At 42.6% G+C, this 26,836-nt stretch overlaps 1 protein-coding gene across 1 annotated transcript in view; it reads left to right on the top strand.

Moving 5' to 3' along the window:
* The window catches only part of pacrg (PARK2 co-regulated), a 126,690-nt gene that overhangs the window by 5,935 nt on the left and 93,919 nt on the right, over nucleotides 1-26,836 (top strand). The window contains exon 2 of the mRNA XM_061063365.1: nucleotides 11,166-11,300. Within this exon, the coding sequence (XP_060919348.1) occupies nucleotides 11,166-11,300 (135 nt within the window). The remainder of the gene's footprint in view (nucleotides 1-11,165; nucleotides 11,301-26,836) is intronic.

Raw genomic sequence — 26,836 nt, 5'->3', positions numbered from 1 at the left:
CTTCTGGCATTTCCATTACTATCGATCAACCACGGAGCCTGAAGCTTTGAGTGAAAGGAGAGTTGGCTGACTTGGATATCTTGTAGTTTCTCCCCTAACTTTTGACTTGATTCACTTTGGCTGCATTGCTCTTTATTTTTAAGGCAGTGGAAAGGCTGACCCACATAGAACAACATTTTTCTAACTGTTAAATAATATGTTGATGTATTTTATAATTGTATATTTTTAAGAGATGTTCTAACTTCAAAGTATACACTAAAGTGAACTGATTTTAGCTTTAAAAGGTTGTTTATTCAAGTCTTTTCTTCGGTCAGCTATGCTTAATTTTGTGTTTTGTTTAGATTGAAAGGTTTGTGCTCCATGCTCCTTTTACCTGATATCAACAGCTAGATTTTGTCCATATTGATGGCATGCTATCTTAGGTGCATGACTGCTAAAATCACTGTGACCTCTTCTGTGGTTGAGGAAATAACTGGAAACGTCAGTGACAGTCAGATATGGACAAGTACCTCCATGGCATTCCTTTATGACCTTATAGGAAGTGCTCGACTGATTGTCTCTATTATGCTTTCTAAGCCTGGTGGACAATTACACTGGCCTCTGTGTTTGTTATGTTCTCCTTCAAGCCCTTGTAGCTTGCATTCTAATTAGATGGCTTTTAATGGAGATTGTTTATTGCTCCTTGCAGGCCCGCTATTTTTTGCTCTCAAGTTAATTAGCCCGATGTCATGTGATAACCAATGTAGAGGACATCTAGACCTATGCCCCTTCTATGAGCAATGTCCTTCTCGTATCAAAAGCAGTGATGCAGGGCGTTGGCTAAAGGATGGGCTTGTTTTCACTTAGTCTCACTCATATTTAAAGCATGGATGAATATGAGGCAGTAAGTGGATGTTAGACATGAAGATACACACATAAACACAGGTGAACATGGGTTATTTTGTACATTACATGCCAAGTATCTAGTAAATGATTATGAATTACCATAAAACAATTTGCTTAAAATGCATGCCAGCTAATGTTGTGTAATCCAGCTGTTACAGCGATGATGACAGTTTGACAGTAAAGTGATAATTTTATGAAATACTAATCAGGGCACTACTAACTTTCAAGCTCTCAGTGATTTATTGTATTTTTTTGTATTCTAGCAGCAGTATAGTGCATGGCTCCACAATCAAAAACAGAGGGACCTGTCACCAATTGACATTGCTGTCTCTCTCCTCTGCTCTCTATATGTCAACAACAGACCCTTACATAATCTGTGCATCTTTATGAGATTCTAAAAGGATAAAACATTTGTATTTGCCAACTGGTGAATATAACAGTTAAAATTACATCTCTGTCTCTCTCTCTCTCTCTCTCTCTCTCTCTCTCTCTCTCTACTTAATCTCAATGTCGATCCACTACTGTTGTTCTCTCTCTCTCTCTCTCTCTCTCTCTCTCGCTCTCTCTCTCTTTCCCTCGTGGCAGCTGTGGGTTGAAAATATGACTGTATATCTGTTTGTTTTTTTCTAACAGTTGTATTTTTTGATACTATCGAAATAAAAAATAATGGATATTATTGTTTTAAAGAATGTGGTATTGAAAAATTTCAAAAATTTGGACTATTGGTAACAATTGACTACCCTGATGTGTATACTCCGGACATAGATGTCAACTGAATTTGAACCTAAATGAGAGAGTATTAAACAGACAGGACATTAGTCTTTCATTACCACATTATCCTATATTATTACCCATTACACTGACCTTGTTAGAGGAGAGAAGCCACTTTAGTGCTGTTTTATTTTGTCTGTGTTAGGCAAGTACTTTTCTACAGGGTCATACCTGGCAGCTCACATACTGCCTACATCAACATAATAGGAACCAGTAGCAGAAAATCAATGTATCTGACAAACAATGTTATTTCAGTCCAGTAATGGCTAAACAGTGGCCTTTGTTTCACTACCCCCCACTTTGAAAATCTTCTAAAATAACCATCAGCGCAACAACACCGCCTGGTACCTGACCTTTTGAATTTTGCTGACCAGGGTATAGAGACCAAAATGGGCTGTAAGTCTGCTATTCCTCAAGGACTATGATAAAATGCTCTGTGCATTAATGAAACATGGCAACTGCTTCCTTGTTATAAATGTTAGAAAACCAGTATGTTACAATAGAAAATCTGTTTCTGCTAGAACACTTATTAGGGGAATATTCTCTCTAAAAAGAAGAGGAATGGGAGGTTAGAGTATAAGTGCAGCGGTGCCACCTTCTTGCCTTGCTCTCTGAATTCAGTTTAAAACGCACAGCAGTAAGCTTTCCAGATGGTGCTTCAGGGCTGTGGTGTTCTTCACCCAGTGCCAAGAAAGTAAACCTGCAAACCCTTTGAGATATGAAGTACTGTGTACGTTTCCTTCAAAACTCCACTGGGGATTACTCTGCTATTTAGCTCATGCCTCGCATCCAGCTGAGTCAAAGTGCCCCTGGTCGAGGGTACGCTGGAGGCAACAGCTCTGCTGCAGCAAGCTGAAGAAGGCAGGGCAAGGGAAAGGCTGGAAGGGAAAAGTTCTCATATACCGTCAAAAATGTTCACATCATGGCCTGGCAACCCTGTGCCCCACCACGTCTGTGCATTACCCCCGACATGCTGAGAGAAAATTCTACTAACAAGTGTTTGACCAACACGCCGTGCTGTGGCAGAGGGAGACGGGCAAACCTGTTCGTGACTCACTGTCTCTCTCTCTCTCTGTCTCCCTTGCTTTCTTCTGTCTTTTTTCTGGCTCACCCTCCCACTCCCTTAAGACAGAGAAGAACAAAGGGAGAGAGGGAAGAAAAGCAATATAACCTCTTGGCCCTTATCTGCGGAGTACACCAGAGCATGTCTGGCCTCAGACACGGCTTTGCCTGTCCTTTGAAGGCCCTCATCTCCCTTTGATTTCAGCCAAACGGTTCAGCACAGTGACAGATGCTCAACTTTCCATCTGTCACTTTGACACCCATCTCTTTAGTGTTGTTGAATCTAACTGACTTTGTTTGTACTGCCTGTCTGTACTGCCTGAATAAGGTTGTGACACGGATGCTGATGTGAGTGCTTATGTAAAAGATAGTGACTGAGACCTTTAGCTAAGACAGATGAAAGAAAACTCCCGGCCACTTTTTTTTTGTAAGGTCGTCTTTCTTGTCAGTATTTTTACATTAACATTTTAGCAATTAAGATGATGCTCAGATACTGAGTGATTTAATGAGGGGTGTTAGGGTCATCATCACATTACCTTGACAACATTCCTCTGAGATGGGCCGCAAAAAGATATAAAAATTCAAGCCAAGGAGAGTTGTCGATGGTGGAGTTTTATTAGAGGATATTAGAGCGAGTAGAGGGGAAAGAAAATGAAAAAAAGAATATGATTCAAGCGGGAGACGATGACGTAGCACACCTCTTAAATTTTATGATGGAAAATTAAAATTTGGATTTGGCTGCCATGCCTGAACTTAGAGGTCATTTTTTATCTCTGGCCCAAACAGTGAACAGTACACCTTTTTTTAATAATTTCTTGGATATCATCTGTTTTTCAAAAACTTTTGCCATAACTCTAATCTGTATAATTGGTGTTTGATGATAAGACCAAAGGCACATAACATGACGTAAGGAAGGGCGATTGTAAAAAGGCTTTTTTATTGAAGCACTGTTGTGATATAATTTAAGAAGACACTGTATGACTAATACAGATTTTGCCCTTTGGATCCGAGCCAGCAATGGCCGGCCATAATTTTTTTGACCATGTCTTTTTGCTCTCTTTCTTCTGTTTATTTGCTTGACAGTGTGCATGTGTGTGTGTTTGTGTGAGAACCTCCCGGTAGCTTAGTTCAAGGTGTCGTCTCTCTGTCTGAGAGCTGCTGAGGCCAGCACAGTGTGAGATTTGAGGTGTCTGTTTTCAAGGCAACATGGGAGTGAAGGTGTTTTTGTTCTTTGTCTCCAGTTGTTATCTGAAAGATGGACTATCATTCAGAGCATTATACTTGCAATAGGGTTTCAAAAACAGACCTCTGGTCCACATATTCCACTCTCTGTTTACCTGTAAGAACCATTCAATTGTTTGTCTGTGGAAAAAACAAACTTTGGATTAAGAATCGTTTAATGTTACATTCAAGGAAGTAAATCAAATAGATAGATAGGCAGTGTACCTGTGTGTGTGCAAGTGAGTTCAGAAGACCATGTGTCTATACTAGCAGAGCTGTAGCCTTTAGTGTGTGTTCCCCCTGTTTAATTCATGTAAAGGTCACATTTCAGACCAGGCCAGGCTTTGGTCTCTGCATGGTGTCTCTGTAAGTAAACCTCCAGTATCATTTTTTAACAGACGGCCTTACGGGGAGCAAGACTGATTTCCAGGAATGGAAAGTCACACTGGGTGTGTGATAAGACCGAGAGCCTGAGGTTCATTTTGCAATACATACTAATCACCTAGATAATGTTCTTCACTGTTAAACAATATTCCTGTATCAGAGGTAGAACCTGTATCTCTTTCCACGTGCAGCCTGCTTATCTTCCAATGCCTCCCTCCACTCCTCAGGGATCTGTCAGTGCCGGGCTACCTTTGACACGTGTGTGTGTGTGTGTGTGTGTGTGTGTGTGTGTCTGTGTGTTTGTGTGTGCTTGTGCATGTGTGTGTGTGTGGCTGCAGTCTGACCTCCTCTCTCCTCTCATCTTTTCGGATGTCTGACTGTGGCTCCGTGGTGAAATCGATGGCCTCCTGTTGCTCTGGGTGTGTCCGTCTCCTGTTCCTCCCCCTGCGGGCCGATTGCCGCCACATCAAATCTTCCACAGCTTCCAGTGATGCTTCCTCACTGAATTCTTTTCGGTCACGCTGCTATATTCACCAGCTCCCCTGTCCATCTGTCCATCTTCTCATCTTCTCCTGTTTCCAGTCTGCCTTCCCATATCAGCCTCCCTCCTTCCTAGCTGTATATTTCAGTGACTACTTTCTTATCTGCTTAGCTGCCTGTCTCCATACCTGCAAAACAAGCTGCAACTTTTGGATGAGTCATGCAGCTATTCTAAGATGTGGCCAGCAATCCAGAACCACTCTAAAACAAAAAGTGATGTTACTTACTTCAGGAACATTAATATTAAACGAGTTGGTTTTCAGTGCACCATAAATTAAATGCAGTTACTAGAATGTTTATTGACAAGACGCTACTTATTTGATGAATAAAACTGAAAGGACAGTTAAATCTGTCTTCATCTGTAGCTGAAATGGCAACTGCAGCAGGTCAGGGATGTAGTTTTCCTTCTGTGTCTCATTAATTTCATGGCCCATCGCAGTGTTTTAATACCTTAAGGTGTCGTCACTGATTGAGGCCATAAAGACAAAGCGTTGGACCAGTGCGTTTGGAAGTGAAGCATGCTTTGTTCTCTTTGCTGACACACAAGCTCAGACACACTTGTAGGCATATTTATAAAACTAATTAAACAAAATTAAAAGATGGCCAGACGTGTTGCTGCACATATACGTTTGTTGTGGTTCTGTTCTGAAAAAAACATTGAATCTTCAGATATTACACTTGTGCCAAATTCATTAATTCAGGAATCACAAGTCTATCCATTAAAAGACAACAGACAAAAAAAAGACAAAAGGCCTGTGTGGTACTTTCTACTTCCTTTTTTCAGAAATATCAATTCACTTGAGTATTCTTCACATGCTTTTGTGTAGGTACTGAGCCAATGAGTTTAGCCTCATGAGCTCAGTGTGTGTGGTTTCCTGTTCACTTAACAAGTAGTTGGGCTACTATATTCTGAGTTTCCCAAACAGGCTTCAGCCTTCATCTCAACTCTGGTTTGGTGATATGAATCAGCCAATAGGGCTCTGTAGGCAAAAGGCTGCCTTGCTGCTGCCTATGGCTGATAACTGGGCCACACAGAGAAGATAGAAAATACTCTCTCACCATCTCTCTGTCTTGCTCTCTCTTTTACTTGCTCACACAGAGCCTCGTTCTCTCACCTTCCTCCCCTCACACTCCTACCTCAAATTATTTTCTCACATCACGTTACCATTGCTCTGTGTCTGTGCTGTTCTTTTAAATAATAGGGTTAAACTAGAGTAGACAGAAAACAGCGGGGCGCGCTTCAATGCTTGAAGCATCTTTTTGAAGCTCTCCTTTAAACTTATCTCTCTTGTGCATGGTTCAATAGTTGGTGGCTGTCACCTGTTTCAACCATGTGTCTTTGTAGTGACAAGAGTTGTGTGTGTTGTCTTTGCCTAGTGGTGTCATCATTTTTCATTACAAATATCCCTGCCCTTGTGAGGGTGTGCACAGTATGGTTGATGCAAAAGCCTCTGACACAGTGACAACTGTAAAGCACACCTCTATGGACCTGTGAGCTTTGAACAAAAGATCCTGTTACCTTTCATCAGTCTGTTTTATTCCCCAGTCCAGAGAGAGCTCTCATTTGTTCTCATCCGACCTTGTCTCTCACAACAGGGCTAATTTCTGCACATAATGAAACTCACTTGCAGACTGATTGCACTTCATACTGTTTGGTCATGAGAAATTAATGGAGTGCTGCGCAAATATTGCAGATTTATGTTTCTGAAAGGAATCAGGCTCCCACCAGTCTGGGTTTTGCCCTGCAGAGGGAATGAGTAAACAAAAATATCCTGTTGAATGATTATTTGACTATAAAGTAGAGATTTCCTAACAGCTTAAATACTTCCATTATTTTGTCTGCTTCTTGTTCATTTAAATTCAGTTTGAGAATAAAACATACATCTCCTGTTCAGCTGTGAGTCCCTGATGGCTGGCTTGCAGGCAGCACGGCTGAGCCATGGTGGAAAATGCCCTGTAAATAAAGAGAACTAATTTTGTTGCCTGTGGCAGCGATGTGCAAGCTGACCTTATCAGGAGAGCCTCGGCCCGTCTATTCCATCCTCTGTGACTCACCAACCCTGCTCACTCCCTCAGGAGTGGCGGCCTTCTGTACGGAGCTAGATTTCAATAACCTCTCAACCGAGAACAGGAGTGAAATGCAGAAATAGTGAGAGCGCAAGCAAGGGAGCTGTTGCCTTTCCCCCCTCTGCTGCCTCAGTAAACTGGTGATGCAATGCACCGTTGTGCAGTAGCACCCTGGTTGCCTTACAATACAATGAAACAAAACACATTTTTGCCATTACAGGCACAAGACATCAGGTTAATAGGCTGTAAATGAAATAGAACATTAACAAGGGTCTAATATGAGAACGTGCCGGAGTGATAGAAATGCAGGGTTGGCGCTAAATTGACAGCCCTTCACAAGACATCTATCAGATCTATTCAGAGGAGTTGTGGAGGGCTGGTATAGAGGCACAGAGATGTGAGAGAGCACTGGAGCTGGAGGCCCAGTGATGGATCACCTACACGCTGCAGCAGCACCGCCATGCTGAACTCACCCTCAGAATTGATGAGCCACACCTCTTGTCTCCTCTTCTCCCTCTTCCTGTCATATCCATTATTTCTCCATAACCCGACCCCATTCGCCATCTCTTGATTTCCTCTTCCTGTTTTATGTAGTTTTATTTTATTTTTCCAGCTTCCTCACATCTCCCTAACTCAGACTCCACCTTTACCTGCACCTTGGTCTCCCATCTTATTGACTTTTTTTTCTTTTTCCTCCCCGCCCACTCTGTGTGTCAAAATCAGGTATGAGCGCATGGAAGTGCCATACTAATAAGGTTAGAGGGAGCATCTCTGTTTCTAGGGGCGACACCTTTATAAATGACAGGGACGTGACGCCCTGCAGGTGCTCAATCACCTCTGCTGGGGCTGGCCCATGGGGAGCTCAGCATGTGTGGTTTTAGCGAGTGTGTGTGTGCGCGTGCTTGGGTGCATGTTTTGGTGTGTGTTATTGCCTCTGTGGTTCTGCAGCAGCAGCCAGGTTTACGCTGGAGCTAGTTGGAGTGGACAACAGCATTAGAGGGAAAACAGATCTGGAGGCAGAGTGAAGGCGAAGGAGAGAAATGACAGCCTGGAGCTCATCTGACCAGTACTGCCTTGTTATGACTCCCTGATGTGTGCACCAGGGGCACACAAAACTGACTCTTCCTCCCTTTATTGCCTTACACCACCTCTATCTCTGTTCTGTAGTCTGTCGCCTCACAGGCTTGCTTTATGGCCTCCACTGAGGTGGGGGATGTTATCTGTAACATAGGTCTATGTTATAGGCTCCTTTTTCAATGTCTGTGTTCGTATTTATGCCAGTGTTTTAGATTATGAAGGATTTTTAGATTACACAAGGGTATGCTGTGTTGCATGGGGTTGTTGTTACCACATCCTTTAACACTTCAAGCTTTGCGGCTACTCACACCAACAAATACAGGCGGTTGGGAAGACGGAGTTCACATAAAAAGATGGATGTTAAATGTGTCTGGGAGACATGGAGAGCAAAAAATGACTTGATATGCTGGCAGTAGTCAAAATTGAGTTATCACAAATGTGTGCTCACCCATACAAGGTACAACTTGGACATTATTGCTCACAACATGGATACTGTGTGCTTCCTTTTATATGAAATGCTGGCTATGCACTGTGTACATAACTTCCTATGGCTTCTCACAAGGATAGAAAAGGGGAAACAAACTGTAGCTTATGTGCTGCTTTAAGACAAACTAGGTTGGTGGCTACATCTTTTACCTTGGAATTCAGTGATAGTATTTTCTATCTGCTTGCTTTAGAAGTTTAAGACCCAAATTTCCTGGCAAAACAGGAGCATGCAGATAATTGGCACGGCATCAGAAAGCCATAGGTGATAATCTACCAACAACTAAAAATATTTTCCTAAAGGTGCTAGGAAGTGGCAGCCTACAGAGGAAAAGGCTTCTGTGGCGTTGTGTGTACAGATCTATAAGGAAGTGCCATAGTGTATGTTCTGTTCTGGCTGTTAGTGCGTATTCCCTGCCAGTGATTATAGTTGAAGTGAATACAAGAAAATAGCTGTGAAGCCTGCAACACCTCAGCCATGAACGCAGGCCATGGAAGTGACTGCAGCGTCATCATTCCTGCCCATAAAAGCTGCTCAGCCAGTCAATGCAGTCTGGGTTCAGTCTCTCCTTGCTGCCCAGTCTATGCTATTTTTAGCCTCCCCTGTTGCAGCATGGCTCAACCACCGTCCACCGTAGCTCCCTGAATGTAAGGACTTTGTCACTCCTGCAGGCAGGAGCCGCACTGATCTTGCAAACTCTACCTCTCCCTGCTTCCGCAGCCATGACTGCAAAATAACTCCTGCCGTGAAAGGGATGAACGGAGACAGACAGAAAGGGAGGAAGACAAACATATAATAGTGATGTATTATTTCACACTCTGAATAAAACAACAAAAAGCATTGCTTCCTTGTAATAACCTACACTCTGCGCCTGATGTGACAAGACAGTATTCTAATGAGGCAAGCAGACACTAAGCTATTTATGACAATGCTGATTAAAAACAATTCAAGCAATTATTGACTAACTGGTTAAAATCTAACATGAGTACAATTTGGAGCAATCGCTCTTTTCATGAGTGCACTTTGTGCAAGGCTTTTGGAGGAGTTAATAAAGATTTTTTTTTTATTGCTTTACAGGATTAGACACACTATTGCTACTAAAATTATACTCAAAATAAAAGGAGAGAAAAAAGCCAATAGCCTGAATACATGTATAATTTGTTGTGATGGATTTCTTTTAAGGGTACTACAGTAGGCAACACTGAAAAATGGCTCTTCTTGTGATTTACATGGGTTGTTAGTCACGGACATTTTGTTAAGGTAGTCCTTCTCCTGCAGGTATACAACACTGTGCCTATTAATTCAGCATAATATTATTCAGTATTCCCTTGCATTGTAAACAAGTGCTCCAAACGGATTCAGTTGAATTGACTGCACTGCAATCCCACGGTGCATTAGAGCTGTTTGAATGCAGTCGTTGCTCAGAGTCCTCTATAATATTCCTGCTCTAATCTTGTTTCTCTTGAGCCCAGTAATGCTGGCGCCAGCACCGAGTCACACGAGTAATATCAACTTTGTTCCATGTTACATCATTTCTTAGTGGGTGTTTTGAAAAACTGCATCTGTGGTCCTATGTTTCTTATCCATATTTTGTTTTTGAATTATGCAACAAACAGGCAACATTTAGGAATGATGCAACATAAAATACTAAGTAGCTTCATGGTAATGAACTGAAACCCTTTAAAATCTCACCAATCTTAGTCAGTCCTGCCAAAGATAACACTTCCCCAGTCCCACTCTGCTCTGCCTGTGGGCTGCTGTGGCAAAATTCTGTTTCTCAATGGGTGGTAATCTGAGGATTAATGACAGCAACACATCTGCCAGTCATGTGGTAGCGCCACACAGATGGCAGGGGATGCACACAAGGGACACAGACAGGGAAAAGATTGGCCACAACATTCTGTCATTCGTCCTCTACATCATGCTGCTGGAAAGCTCTAATGTTCTCAATCAAATAAATCCAAACTCCTAAAGTACACTAGTGGCTTCCACTTGAACACTATTTCTTTGTGCATATTTGTGAGTAAAGTATAACAATTTTTTTTATCACATAATATGTGTACTATATTTCAACATGTTTATAACAGAGTGGGAGTAAAATAAATACAAAACACTTTGCCTTAAAATCCCTCCCTGTCTACTTTCCACTTACATGTGCTGCATTTAAACACATCTGTTGTGTTGCTACCACCACCAATGGCCAATATTACAAAAGTGGTTGATGTGGAAGGAGCCCCGTTGACTGTCAGTGGCACAGTAATAGCACATATCCAATACAGAGGCAGAGAAAAGATGATCCTAACAATGCCTCTAGCAGTGCCTCTGGCTACAGGGCCATCACACACGCACACACATACACTAACACACACACACACACACACACACACACACACACACACACACACACACACACACACACACACACACACACACCACACACATGCACACTATCTGTGTTTTTTCATCCTTAGAGAAGCAGAGGAGCAGGCACATGTGTCTCCCTGAATTACTTAGGATATGCTGTGGGAGTGATTCTATTCTTGTAGGAGCAAACACAGTCAATTCTGATTTCATAAAACAACACTCTTCCTTGCTGTGTATGTCTCATTCGGTTTATTTCTCGGTTTGGCTGCTTTCACCTCATTTTTATTTTCCCCTTTCTCTGTCTGACCAGGTGGTGGGCCCACCGCCTGCAGGGGCTTTTCAGACGCGCCCCTCTAAACCAACCACCTTTCGCAAGTTCTACGAGCGTGGAGAGTTTCCGATGGCACTTGAGCATGACACTAAGGGAAACCGAATTGCATGGAAGGTAGGGAAGCTCCCCTCTGTCTCAGTAGACATTGAGTGATGTGTATGGACTGTCACATCCTAGTAACAATTAAAAGGTCTGCCAAATTTGCCATAGGGGAACTTTGGATATCTGAATTGGGATTTGGCAGAACACTCTCGATAACAACTGAGACCTAGTGAAAAGCAATCAGGGGTCCTATTAAAGAGTACAAATAAAAAAACATCAATCAGGCCACGATATAAATATCTCTTAACACCTAAGAATGTTTCATATACAGTAACTGAATTCTGAAATACAGTAGGCCTTGTACACAAATGCTTGTAATCATTTGCTGTCAAGTGTTTTAGTGGTTTGATTTTAAACCCTGATATGTCCAATGCAAACAACATACACCGTCATCATAATCGACAGAGCTGGAGGTGATGACAGTGTCTCACATAGTCATAGGTTCAATGTGAGCTGTTATCCTGTAGGAGGCAGTGTAGATTAGCTCACTTGAGGGCTCCACCTTTCTCACAGCGCCAATCACACAACCCATCAATCACAAATTGGGAACTCAGGCCCAATGACGGAGAAACACAAGGAGTAATTATACATTTATTTGTACTGTTTGTGAGTGTGTTCCCACATGCAAGTCTCCACAGAGCCATTAAGCTCCCGACTGGCACAGTGTGTGTATGTGTGGGATGCATGAATTCTTCTAATCACCATGTTGCTTTATTTCAGCTCTCACTATGCTGCCAGCTATTCCCTAACTTCACAACTGCAGAGCAGCATCCACTCCTAATGACATGTATTCATAGTAAGCAATGATAAATGAATCAAGCAAATTATAGCCCTTCCCTCCCTTCTTCGCTACTTCAAAGAGGGATGGAAGGAAGAATTGGATGGTGAGTGAGCCTTCTCACTAGTTAGCTGTCTGTCTTCAGGTGAAAACACTGTAAAAGCTCTCTTGTGCATGAATTATTTATGTAAAATGTTCAAATGAATCTTTGCTTTTGCAAAAAATAATGGATTTTCTTTTGTGCGGTGCCCCTGAAAAAGCACAGAGGAAATGGGATGTGGTGTATGAAATTGTTGCTGTCATAGTTTTATGACGTTGTTATGCTTATTGATCCCCCCCAACCCCCACCCTCAATATTGATACACATGCTAGTAATTTTTATAGCCCCTCTCTTTAAACAGGAAGGGTTATTATTCAGCCCATTCAGTTTTTCAAATTTGACTGGGCTAGTGATTGTGGTCTCCTTTTTTGGTTGTGGCCTATTTATCTATGTCATAGGGGATAGGGGATTACACAATTAGTTTTTCCTTTAAATACATCTCAGTGTTTCCTCTAGGATGGAGTTGTAGCAGCGGAGGTGAAGTGGAGCAATGTTTTAATCGCCTTTTTTTTTCTTTCGTGCTTCTGCAAAGCTTGCCCTGTCTAAGGTTTATATGTGTTTGCCGGCACCAGAAGGGCTCTTGAGGCCTGAAGTACATACAGTAGTACATTTGTGCACAGTAATGAGCAGTGGAAATGTCTGTCTAGCTTACATACAAGGTGACTCAAGATTTAGGAAAATACACTTTATTGAATATGATAAAAGTATAACCTTTAAAATCAATTACTGACATTTAAAAAAATATAATCAATCAACAACCAGCCTATACAGTAAAATTGCATAACCAAACCAGTTAAATCCAAAATATCTGTGCCTCCAAGCCATGCATCTTCCCAGGGCTTTCCACAAGATCTGTTGTAGCCAGCCATGTAGGGAGAAGTAGCCAGTTTGGGGGGTCCGGGGGCATGCCCTTTATGCATCTAGCAGCGGCAGTACTGCATCTCTATCAACTCAATGTTCATCAAAGCAGTCCAGATAGAGATGTTGTGCACCTTACGTGTGCATCAGTTTTGTGGGTTTAGCGAAACAGAGAGTGTAACCATGATGGGAATAAGTGGAGAGGTGCTGCTGCGTGTTTGCACTGAGCTGCCCTTAGGGCACAGGTTCAAGACGGCAGCTCAGGATCAATCCCAGTCTGAGAGCTCAGCCCCCTAGCAAATAAAAAGTCTGAGGAAAGTAGAAAGAAAGAATCTTCCAGACAGAAAAAATAAATGGTGTGTTGATTTAGTTTGTGGACTGAGTACTCAAGCATACCAAGATTGTATGTGTGTGTGTGTGTGTGTGTTTACTCTATTTGTGTCCCCTTTGACTGTCCGCATTGATGAGTGTGTGTATTCAGGTCAGGAGTTCAGCTTACCTTCTGCAGAGATGCAGTCTGTACATGTTTGCCTCTCTGCAGCAGCAAACAACCAGTGCCATCATATGATAGACAAATAGGTCTGATTGAATGTTGAAACTATGCTCTGTTGCACCTTCCATGATCCAATAACTTAATTTACGATATAAAAGTAACAATGCGCTTGAAACGCTATATCAGCTAATCTAATACTTGTGGAAATGTCTCCACTAAACCTTCCCAACATTTTACACATTGAATAAATGCAAGTCAAAATGAGTTTTTGAGTTTTGGCCTTACAGTCTCCCTGTGAGATACAAGGCCAGCATTGCTTTCGTTTCAGTTGAGCACACAAACTACTGAAATATATATATATAACTTTTTGGCTCACCAAACACTTTCTATCAGAGCTACTCAATAAAAATGCTGGTGAGACAGTGTACATTTGGCATGTGTTGGCAGCCTTGCCTATGACTTGCATATATCTGCAGACTATGATGCTGATGCTCAGCAGAGGTACCCTCAGACATCTACAATTTTCACTTAACAAACAGTAATTGAAATCAATGTTGATATCATAAATATTGCATAATGGGGTTTTGGAAAAACTAGATGATTAATGGCGAAGCAAAAATCATCAATTTCTAATTATCTACCTTTTTGTGCAGCTCTAACCATATATCTGGTTTGAAATATCCTTTCTTTGGATGCACAAGTGATGATGAAGCAAGCCTTACCTACTGTTAAATGATGTAGTTTAAGAGAGTAACCCTCTGTGGTTAGAGCATGCAAGATCCTACTAAAGCTGTGTGTGTTTTCTCTTTCAAAGGATACAGTCATTTTTAAGTAACAGTAGAATCATAAGAAGATTTTGCAGCAAATGTGAGAGGTCTATATCACAGTGAAGTATAAGCCTTGAAACCTTGCTAATGTGTGTGTGTTCCTGTGTATGTGTGGTTTTCTAGTATTTATTTGAGTCTATATGTACAAGGGAAAATGCAAGTGAACTAAATGTCAAGGGCAAGTTGAAAAAGGGAAGGTTGTATCTGAAAGGTAATTTGGCTCTCCAGAGGTAAAAGCCTCAGCTGTAATGGCGCGCTCAGGTAAAAGCTTTACACGTATGGGGAAAATGTGCGGCAGATAGATAAGAGAGAGACGACCGAGTTCCTATCCCTGTCTGTGTGTGTTTACACTGCTGTGTGTTTGTGTGCTTGTGTGTGTGAGTGTACATGAGTGTGTATGTTTGTGTATGTATTTGGCCCCTGCTATAACGTGGAAGCCAAAGGCCTGGAACAGCACTGTGATCTACTACGATCCCCAGTGCCAAAAAGAGAGAGATAGATACAGTGGGAAAGAGAGGGATAGAGAGAGGGAGAGACTGAAAGAGAGAGGTGGAAAGACAGAGATGGCGACTCCGCAGGGACTCGGCAATCAGGAGACATGGCAGCCGCTTGGCTCTCAGTTATAATGGATGAGTTGAGGTCTTCCTGCGGTCCCTGTGGGGCGAGGTTTGACTCTCCCATCTCTACCCTCTACTGTGCTCTGCAGGCTTGCTGCCAAACATAACGGCATTCAAGCACAGACACCACACATGTTCTATTTGCCTCCTAAAACATTCTTGTTTATTTCATTTCATTGATCGTCTATCTGCTTTATCTTGTCTCTTGATCTCATGTTCGGCTTTTTGTCTCCTGCATGCTCCAGGTTGTTGTTTTGTCCTCTTTATGAATCCTGACTGTCTGTGTCTGCAGGCTGCCAACCTTCTATGTTGCCCCCACCCCCACCTTTCCTGTGCTCATGTACTTTATCTATTCCCTCATGTCCTTTTACGGGGTCCGTCTGGGGGCAGTAGCAAAAGGCATTTTATAAAAATATCAATGCAAACCTGATTTCTGTACACCCTCCGCCACCACACCGGCCTCGGTCGGCAGAGGGGGTGCAGAGATGAGTGGGGGGGACAATCAATTAATCTGATCAAGCGCTTTAGGAAATGGAGAGCGTAAGCGCTCCTAGGGGACGGATATCCATCTCCTTGGGATGATTGAATTACGCACAGAGTGAGAGTTGGAGAGGAGGGAGGGCTGGAGAAATGAGGTGGTTAGGGTGACCGAGGATGAGGGAGCATGTGCTTGAGAAACGCAGAGGGAGTGTGCGCTTGATACACAGAATGAAATAAAGCAAGAGCAAAGGAGTGGTGGGAGAGATGAGGTCATTGCGGAAACAGAAATGGAGAGGAGCCTTATTTCTCTAGACCCCCCTCCCTTTCTCAAAATTTACATTTTTGTGTGTCATACCTTATGGTTGATAACCCCTGCTTTTGACAGCTATTACATGGCAGGGCTATATCATTTTGCTTTGGAGTCAATTGAGAGCTGAGGGCTGCTCTGGACAAAGTTATCATTTATTTAACAGTAAATTATTGTACAGGTTGCATGCAGACCAGCAATATGGGGGGCATTATAGTACTGGCCTATGTAACAATCAGGGCTTTTCTGTCTCATATCTACAGGAATATGTTCTTATCTCTTCAAGATACAGAATACAGAAACTAGAAAGCTTATATTTACACATATGAAGACACTTTGGCCAGCCAAGTATTGCACCATCGCAATTTTTCAACAGCTGTTTCATAGAATAAGCAAGGTCCTCCATTGTTTTCTTCTGTAGCACAATATTGTGCAACATATTGCTTTAGAATGTACTGCTCCTCTGCCGGTGCCACACTTTTGGATTGAATGACCCTCCTTTCTTCTTCTGTTTATGTGTACTATACCTTCTCTTCTACTTTATGTGAATGATTTCTTATCTGCTCTGAGCAGTAGAGCTTTGTCGGGGAACCTTTGAATAGACAGAATAAAATGGGGTTAACCATGCGTTTTCTCCAGCTCCCTGGCTGAACGCTGGATACTCTGGGGGGATAGTTCTGTGTCATAAGGAAAAAGATGAAACACAATAAGAGGGGAGAATATGAACAGGCCCCCCTGGGCTTTCTCTGAGAGGAGAGAGAAGAGAGAAGGAGGGAGTTTAGATTAGAGAAGTGGAAAAAGCACCAGGCATCCTCACTAGAAAAAAAGAGAGACGTGAAGGAGGAGGAGTAGAGGTGGAAGGAAAGGGCTTCCAACAAACAACACTGGCGAACCATCAAGGCCTGTACGGGCAGCCTCCCTGGAGGGAGAGAATTGTCGAATGACTGCTGGGTGGAAGCCTGATGAGCTGCGCCACTGCCATGCTGCTGGTGAGACTGCAGGAATGGAGGGACTGTCGGAATGGAGGCATCCAGCAGAGCGAGCTTGTCTGCGGATCTTGAACTGCTACACCGCCTGCCGCCCTCAGCCATTATTCATAGCAGACGAAACACCACATGAAGTTGATGATGGTTGTTTAGCCTGCGGGTCTTCCACCCGTGCTGTGGTAAGAGGCGATTGCAAAAAAAGTATTTTTTTTTGACAAAGTGGAGAATCACTAGAGGAGCTTTTATTTCTGAAGAGACTTGTGAATCAATAGAAAACTGGTTATGTTATTGGTATGTCCACAGGGGTATACCACAAAATTCTGCACTTAGACGTTCTCCAAGGGCACCGATCTATGGACACCTATGACACCATGGTGAATTCTGCTCCCTTTACCCTCCAGTCCCAAGCTCCCGGCTGTCTTTGACACTTACTGAACAGGCTCATTCTGATGCTTAGATATACTTCTTGATAAATACATTTTTTTCCTTTTATTCTAATTTTAAGCAATAGCAAGCTTTATCTGTGAAGCTCCCACACACAGGGCTTTGACAAGCCCCCATCCAAAGATTTTTCCCTCCTCTCAAACCTCCGTGCTACAGTTTTTGTTGACACTTTTAGAGATGGTTGCAGATTTCAGAAATTGAAAATGGGTTTTGGTCTTTGGAGCACTGTGCACTCTCTCATCATGACACCCTCGAGTTCTGCCTCTCTCTCTTACTTCCTCTCCTGATCCCCCCCGGCTCACATCCTCCCCCTGGACCTCCTCTTGATCCCAGGTCTGCCTACCACATTGTCCCAAACCTCCAACCCCAGCTGCAGTCCCTCACAGCTGGCTCCCCTGTGCAGATGGTGATTTTAACAAAATGCACACACTCACACTCTCATAGGAAAACACAGGACTGTGACTTCTCGTAGGCAGATGGGAGAAAGCCGTGAATAGCTCGGGGTAAAGAAGGGAGAGCCAAGTGATAGATGACATCACAGCGAAGGAGATTGTAGAAGGGGCAGGGTGGATACCAAATTAGACAGAGACAGAGGACAAGACAGAGAGGGACATGGCTCGTCTGCCAAGGCTACAAATCATGTCCCCGAATGCAGCCCCAGCGCTGTCACCCCTCCCTCCTACAAAATAAGCCAGAGATCTATTGATTGGCACTCGTATTTGCTGGCGGGCTCCAGCTCAAAATGGAGCCTTTAATTAACTTAATGGACCGGCTGCAGCTGCGTGTGAGCCAGTGAGGGAGGAATAGAAAAAGATAGATAGAGGGAGGGAAGGAGTAAGAGCCGACATAAAGTATAAGTGGGGTTAACTGCAGACCCCCTCTAACATCAGTCAGGATGGACACGACAGACTCAAGGAGGAAGAAGAAGGTGAGACCATCTGGGGTGATGTCCTCTCAGTTACTTAGCATTTCCTGCACCCGTCATCCTGTACCCAGCCTACCTTCAACTGACCACAGTTTAACCCCTGCAACTTTTTTCACCTGTAACCTTTTTTGTACAGGAGACGATTACGAAACATGGCGCCTGCTGTGTGGGCAACCATCATTTCCTCATGAAGATTAGCGTCCAACTGGGTTTCTTGTATTTCTAAACAGGATATCTCTGGGTGCCCTCTCATGCCCTGCTCTCAGTCCACAAAATACAAGTTCCCTGCCAGCCAGAGTCCAGTTTCTTCAAACTGCTGCCTGCTTTCCTCCAGCACCCCCACTCTGCACCATTCTAATTCCTGTCCACTCATCCATTCTGTCAAAGGTTAATTGGTTTGGAAATGATTCGATTCATCCTGGACGTTAATGCTGTTATCATGCTTTTGTTAGAAAAAAAGAGAAAGAAAAACTACCCCCCACATGCACTTAAGCCTAATTTAAAATAAAGGGGAAAAAGAAAAAAATCCAATTTAATCTTTTTTTCCTCTTCTAACTCTGGCCCAGGCTTGTCCCCACAAGTCCTTTCCTTTAAATTATGGCAGAATTTCATTACCTTGAAAGCTTTTCTGCCCCCTCCCTCTGCTCCCCTCCCTGTCTCCAATACTTTGAATGGATCAGGACTAATGTCTTTCTTGTAACCTCAAGGTCGGAATATTTGGATCCGTGGAAGCGCTCAAGGGTCCCCGTGATTAATGCACTGTACAAAGTACCTTGGAAAAATGCGCTGGCTGATGGCTGCACGGAGTGATCAGTTGTGCACCACCCCACACACACTGATACACGCACTCACAACGACATACGCTGGAGGTAGTCGTGGATAGAGGTGCCCCTGTCAGTGCCCTTGATGTGGATCATGGGAAGCATTCATATTCAAATAGGGTTACCTAGAGGCCTCTCAATTCCCCCCCAGCAGTGCCATATAGTTCTTCCTTCCCCAAAGAGATTTCTGCTTTTCTTTATTCAGTGTGTTACATCTTTACTTACACACGCTTTGTCAGAGACTACCATCACTTCCCTAAGAGCTGCTTAAAATATGCAGATTTATATTGGGGAACATTACTCTTATTGAGGTTCCTTTACAGTACGTTAGACAATAACAGTCTGAGTTTTTATTCACCTTTTACTTTGCCAAATTAGATAAATGAATAGATTACCTCTGGATGTTATAGACTGACCATTCTGCATACCCAGGTATTGAAGATAAAACCACTACAGCCTGATTACTGCTGGGGTTGATGTCTTTTGCTGACACAGCTGTGATGCCTGATAAAAATGTGAATTTCTCCGTTTTTGTGGCCACCTTGCAGAGGTCCCTGCAGTGTCTGATGTGCATGCCGTCCACGCCCTATTGATCACAGACACAGAGGCCTCTGTATTGAAGTTGTTTGCAGAGCTGCAGATGCTATCTGCACTTTTGTTAATTATTTACATTCGGTTCCACAAATCTGATCAATAGTTAATTGAGCCAGCGGGAGCTGTCTGAGAGAAAAACAAAAACTTTGCAGAACTAAGGGACATAATCCTCAGTGCAGCCAGGTTTATTTTCTCCCAGTCTCACAAGTATATTCAATATATCATAATGAGTTTGCTGGTTTAAAGACAATCAGAGGCAGCACTGAAGATACACTTCCAGTTTCTGCTCTAGTCTAGACTCTTACAACAGCAATACTTCTAAATAGAAACATTTTAAGAAAGTGCGTTTTTCTGTAGTGTGCAGTTTGAAAGAGAAGCCACCTGCATTGAGCAGTTTATTTCTGTATGCTCCAAATAGCTTGTGTTACTTACAATGAGATAATTACTATGAATTACACTCAAGAAAATCTCCTCTATAGCTTATGCAGAGCAATGCACAAATATGTTTTTGTGTCTGTAATTTAGATATGTGCTGATGATAGGGAACAGACATTCATTCAAGCTGTGAGAGAAGTGAGTGCTCATTTTTTAGAGCCCGTCACATGCCACTTGGTTGTCAATGCAAACGCATGCTGTTCTAAACTGTTTGCTATTTCTTTAGTTAGCACATAGAAGTTACAATTTACGACTAGTTTGTGAAAGCCAGACGTACTGAAAGAATAAAAGTAAAAGAAGATTATCTGTCCAGAGCGAGATATTTCTGTAATATTCTTTATGGGCCATAATGTAGGATTGTTTTCTGTAAGCATTTACATATTCTGAAATAAACTCAGATTCTGACTCTTTAAAAACAACAACTGCTCAGACAGTTAAATTGAGCTGAATGAGTTTCAGCTGAACAAAAGTGTTTTAATTGACACTCATGCATGCATTGATTTTCTAAGAAAAAAAAACAGCATCAGGGCAGTTGACCATTGCGTAAGAACAGGGTTTCACCTATGATAAGAAGTGACTCTGAGGTTAAAAAAAAACCTACCTTGACCCTTAAAAATCCACAAGTTGTAGCAAACACACAGTCATTATTGTCACAGAAGGATTGCAGAGTGCTACAGTGTCATCCAAAGATGAAAAAATTGTAACAATTATTACTGAGCTGTCTGTGAAACAAGTCATGCCTGATGGTGACCATGAAAGTGCAGCTCTGTCAAGCACAGCTGAGGCTCGACCGCACAAGTGAGCAAACCATACCAGTTAATTAGGAGTAAAAAATGGGTAACCTTTATTTAGTCGAGATCGAAGCAGTACAAAAAAAGACACGAGGTGGTACTGCTGGCCTACAGGGGGCGATGTACATCTAAAGAAATTAGATCCATACTAATAAAAAATATGCTCTCATTTTAGCTATAATGTTTCAATAAAAAGCAATGTCTAAGTTGCATTGAATCAACAGTGAGTCAGTCCGTTTCATGTAGAAATGGTTGATGCTGTTTGAATTTGTTTAAAGAGATAATATTACAGTGTCAGAGTGTGCAGACATTTTTGGGGGTACACACAAGTTGATAGACCTAGCAGCTCCTTTTCAGTGATCTATCCTGACACTCAGTATGCACGAGGACTTAGCTGTAGATGCCAGAGGGCCCATTGTACATCATGAGGAGAAATTCATTTTATCCTCTTTTCTCCCATTTACCTGTTTGAGCTCCCCTATGCCATTGTTAACTGACAAATATGTCAATGACTAATCTGCCTTGGTGTTCGACCACTACACCTTGTATCGGCTTTGGCGTTTCCTTATCTCGCTTCTGTTTTCGGCTTGTCACTGATAAGAGAGAAGGAAGGGAGGGAGGTGTATGTGTGGAGCAGGGAAGAGAAGAAAACAGGACACAAAAGTGAAGTGTTGTAAAAACATATAAAGTGAATGCTGTTTGGAAAGATATTAAGGTTGTCAAAATGTTTCATACTTCGATACTTTTCACTACCAGGTGCTTTTAAATGATACAATCTTTGTTATTTCTCATCTTCGATAGTGTTGAAAAGTACGGAAGTTCATGAAATAAACAGATCTACAATCATCATTTCAACCCAAAGCTATCATGAGTGAAAGAGAGAGAGAGGCTTTTGTTATTAGATTTTTTCATAGCGCTCACAGTCTAAAGAACTTCTGCATAGATGTCCGTTCACTGGTCCCCAAATAGACTCCTCAATAGATATGGGATTTTTGAGTCCGATACCTATATTGAAATTAGGGAGAGAAAAAATCCATTACAATTTATTGGCTAATATCTTTCTTTGATTTGTAAAGAAAGATAGATAGGTATATAGACATGGACATTTTATTGTGTTGAGACCTGAAATGCAGCTATCAAACACTTGTGGAAAATATATTTGACTACTCCTGAAGTCCCTCAAGAATCTCATAAATTGCACAACTTATGTAAGCGTCAAGACAAAGAGAGAGCAGAGGAGAGAAACAGCTATGTCACCTGATCCCTAAAAGTTTTTCTATCAGCCCAAAACTGTGGACTGTTGATGGAGAGCTTCACACCCCTGCACAGAAGCTGTGGCCCATTAAATATCCTGTTTAAGAAAACAGACAGATAGAAGAATTACTGCAGACACAAACACCACACACATTATTAATGATAATTCAGAGGAAATCTTATATTTTGGGGATTCATTATTTTTAGGAAAACCTGTTTTTCGCCATATCGTATTGAAGTTAAAAAATTCTGTTGTCGTGACAACTCTTAAACATAAAGAGAGCATACAACAGGTTAGTTGCTTTCATCCATCCTGCAGCACATTTTGAATAGTCCCTTTGATTTTGATTTGTGTGTTTATGTGAAAATAAAGTGCATGCACACACACTAGCACAAGACACTAGTCTATATTTCTCAGGGTAGAGAAGAAGCATAAGTAATTTGTGTTTAGATGGATGAGCAATAAAAGAGGCGAGCGGTGAGGTGCCAGCCGTGACTCCCATCTTCAATCTGAGTGTGACCTGACCCAGCAGTATTGCTAAATCTGACTCGTTACATGACAGGGTGCTCTGGCTCACCTCGCCTCGCTGAGACAACCTCTGGCCGCAATCTGGGTGTCTTTGTCAGCTCAGAGCAGCCCGGCCCCCAGAATAGCTGAGGTGGTGTTTTTTCCTCTGCTCCCTCACTCAATCTCTACCCCCCCTCCTCCTCCCTTCTTCCTTACCAACATCCACAGATCAGCATTTTTTTTTTCTCTTTGCTGTCGCCCATTTACACTTCCATGGACCAGCGGCTTCCTCAACATGGGACTGTAGTCTAGAGACGGAATAGCCCCCAGATCATTAGTAGCACACACACACACCTCACTGTATCCCTCTCAAAGACCTGACACAGTCAAACTCATGCAAAAAAAAAAGGGAAAGCATGACAAGGAAGAGAAGAGGGAATGGTGAGAAAAAGAGAAGATAAAATACACACACACAGGGGCTTGATTAAGTGGTCTTTTAAAAGCACGAGTGGGTAGCAATTCAGCAGCTCTTTAGTCTCGGGAGGACCTGTCTCAATTACCCTAATGAGACTCCGGCTTCCTAGGAGGGCTATGGGAGGCAGGGAGTCCTACGAGGGCATACAGGAAAGGCTTGGGGAGCAAGGGTCTCTATGTGTGAGAGTATTTGTGTGTGTGCAAGACACACATGGATGCCCTGTGAAGTTAAATGATGCGTGCCGGGTTCCCAATGAGCCAGTGTTAGCTGGCGGTCTGACACTCAGTGACCTCCCAGTGTGCACATCACTTTCTCATCTGTGCTGTCAGGGAATGGCAGTTAACCCCACTGTGCCCTGAACCTTGGCCTTCGCTAAACCAATACATATCTTCAATAAAGGCCTAGCATGGAGAATGACAAAATGTGTTGGCCTATTCCCTTTTTTTTTCTTATCCTACCGGCAGAGAAAGAATTAAAATATTTTGTGACCAGGAAAGGCTCGGTGTTGTTATGAGCTTCCAGTCCGAGGCTGCACCAAATGTCATATTTTACTGGTATAATGCAGCTGGCTCTCTGCTTCCTGACAAGAGGTAATAGAACCTGCATTGTGTATTAACCTTTCCCCCAACAAAACGCACAAACATGCCACAAACTACACTATTGTGGAAGCTATCAGCATGGTGTCATCATCACCATTTACCCTCATGCATCCAGCATTCCCCTTCACATGACATTCCATTAGCAATTCAACACACAGCCACTCAACACCCCGTGGCCTCTCAGGAATACATGTCAGTCTGAGGCTAAGAGGCTTTACAGTTACTATGTGTTATTCATACAACTCTGTCCATATTAAATAACACATATTAGGCCTGCATACAACCTATAAGCATCCCATTCTGGTTATTTTCTATAGTTTCCTATGGTGTTAAATGTTTTTCTGTGAAAAGTGAATGCCTATTTGACATGAAATGGTTTTGTTGTTACATACACAGTCAGTGTTTTGCCTCCATAATGTGGTGAGACAAGAAAGTAATAATTCCTGCAAAAACATTTTCCTTTGACTTGTGCAGTCTCTCTCTAGCTCCTCTGGTATTGTGTTTGTTCTGCACCTTTTGTTACCCTGCAACTTGGATTTAATGTGATTTGTTTTTGACGACCACATAACGTCCTCTGGCATAACTGATAGGTCCACATTTCCCCAATCTTAGACTCTGGTCAATGCTTAAGTATTATAAATATGACACAAAACATATGATTTTTTTGACATATGCTTGAAATATGGATTTTCATGGACCCTCTGTTATTGATGTTATTAGTTTAAGTGGTTGTTGCTGTTCATATTGTGCTACTCAACAATAACAGTTCACAATAGCTACGTCACCCAGAACTTTTAGTCATTTTACCCTCTCAACCTTTGTTTTTGTCCCCCTGTTTTTTGTTTTTTTTGCTTTTGGAAAAAGTGTTATTGTGGAGGCTGAAGCCCTCACTGATAGCCATGTCACCTTTCACTTTCGATTGCCGCAGACAACTGGCATCGTTTGTCATTCTTTCTGGGCCACTGAGTGAAATATGACTCATAGGCCTCAGAAATGTTGAAATTGAAAAAGCACACTGGCACACAATGCCTTTTGTCTCAAATCTCCTCCCTCTTCTTCTTCCTCCACACTCTCACTCATACAGAAGAAATGGCATTCCATTTAGACCCTCCTAACGGCCTCTCTTAATGGTACTTTGTGATAGAAGTTATTTATGGCAGGATTAATTTTAATCTGTCAGTCTGGGGAAAAAAAAAAAGATCTGCCCATGAAATGGCCGTTTTTAAAAGGCTGTACCCTGTTGCTGACGACCAGCATGCTCCTCCTCTTATAAAGGAAATAAAGAAAAGTTGTACGCCAAAGCCAAGGATGATTTAGCTTATTGCCATTAAGTTGGGGTTTGAATTGCAATACAGCTGGCAGAGCTTGGCTTTAGGTGTGAAAATGTCAATAGCCTAGAGTGCTGCGTCTCCCTTGTCAGCCCTGACGGAAGAGCAACGACTGGCCAGGCTGCCATTTGTCTTCCTGAGTGAGTTTTCTAATAACCGTAATGGTTGTGGCAATAAATTACCGGCAGGCTGTCAGAGAGAACATAGTGCAGCATTTAAATCTAACAAAGAGCCCCCATTCTCCCTCCCTCATATGCCCCCCATTTTATTCTTAAAAATTAGTAAGTCCCTCTCTCCCTGAAGGAGCACTTACAGCTAATAGTGAAAAGCCGAAAACCCATAACAGAGCTCAAGTATTTCATGTCCTAACTGGACAGAAAATCCTTGACTCTTCCCTCATCACTACAATAGCATATTTAGCACTTCCATTGCAGATTTAAAAAAAAGTGAAACAGCTTGTACGATATTAACCGTTTGAATAATGCATCAATGTCCTAACTGCACTGGTCACCTGTCCCACTTTGGTAGAATAACAAATTAAGGCCGATAGCTGATTGGAGTGAGATGTCATCTTACCCTTGACCCCCTCATCACAGCCCTCGCACAAGCTAGTGTTTTCCATCCCTCTCCCATGGAGTTGACTGCAGTCCCTCTGCGAGATGAGCGTGCTCAGTAATTGGAGCAGTGGGAGGCGATTTGTTCCCGTCCGATTCTTCAGAAGCAGCAGTTTGCCGTTGGGCAGCCCACGGAGCCATGCCATCATGCCATTTGTCAGACAGGGTGCAATTTCCCGGTCATCTGTTTCCATCCATAACTGAAGGTGAGGAAGGAAATGGTGAATGATGGAGACGTTAATGCAGCTTCTCATATTGTAGGAGCAACAAGCCGGACTCGTGTGCTCTCACCCTTGTGGCAAATACCGCAGCTCAGTGCTTCAAATGCTCCCCATTTACAAGTGACGCATTTCTCAGTAATGTGGAGCTCTGCTGTTTTTTTGTCATTGTACAAATGGTTGGAGGATACTGCGCCTCTGGGAGGGCTTGTCATGTTGAAATGAAACCTGTCTAGCACGAAAGATTTGCCCCTTAGCAACAGGCGAGAGATTCCAGTCATTTTTCTACCTCATGCCTTAACCTCTTGTTACTATAGCTCCCCCGAGGCAACATGTATGCTAAAGCTTCCAAATCCACATCTTACTGTGACCAAAACTACAAAAACAAGGAAGATGTAGTCCAAGACACAGAAATGAACATGTGTATTCAGAGCTGTTTTTAAACATCACTTTAAAACAAAGTAATCTGCCTCACTAGCAGTCCAGGCTCCTTTTAGCGCGATACCACAAGACAAAGACGCCCTGCAGTGTGCAGCTGTGCGTGATAAGCATGCAAACTCTGCCTCCCAAACATGGCCAATCACACACTTCCATCAATCAGTTTACCATAAAGCAATTATTATTTCAATCCAAAGGTGCACCTGATACCTCCCCGTCGGACTGATACAGCAGGGGCATAGGAGATCCAAAAAGGAGCAGTGGGTAGTGTGGGCAGTGGTCTTCTGAAGGACCAACGGGCTGTGTTATTTGTAATCACAAATTGATGTTCTTTGTAGGCATGGGGTTGGTGTGATCAGTGAGTTGGGAGAGGCAGGCATCATGCGAGGCGAAGCAGCTGCTCTGCCTTTCTTTGCTCCCAGCAGTAAAGGGGCTTCCTTTTCAAAGGAGCCAAATGTATTTCCTTTCATTGACGCAAAATGAAGCCACTGTAGCTCATTTGAGCTTTCAGACAAGATTAGACAGGTGTTAGGATGTCAGTCGTGCTACAAGACGGAAAACTTTTTTCCCCTCATTTTGTCTAGTATATAAAGAGAGATAAATTATTTCCTTTTGTGTCATTTTGTGAGTTTCTCCCTCAACTCTTTGTTTATTCTCT

The sequence above is a fragment of the Labrus mixtus genome, chromosome 18 (assembly GCF_963584025.1).
Source record: "Labrus mixtus chromosome 18, fLabMix1.1, whole genome shotgun sequence".
NCBI classification, from domain to species: Eukaryota; Metazoa; Chordata; class Actinopteri; order Labriformes; family Labridae; genus Labrus; species Labrus mixtus.
Note: the sequence above shows the minus strand (reverse complement) of the source record. Positions and strands in the feature narration are given on the sequence as shown.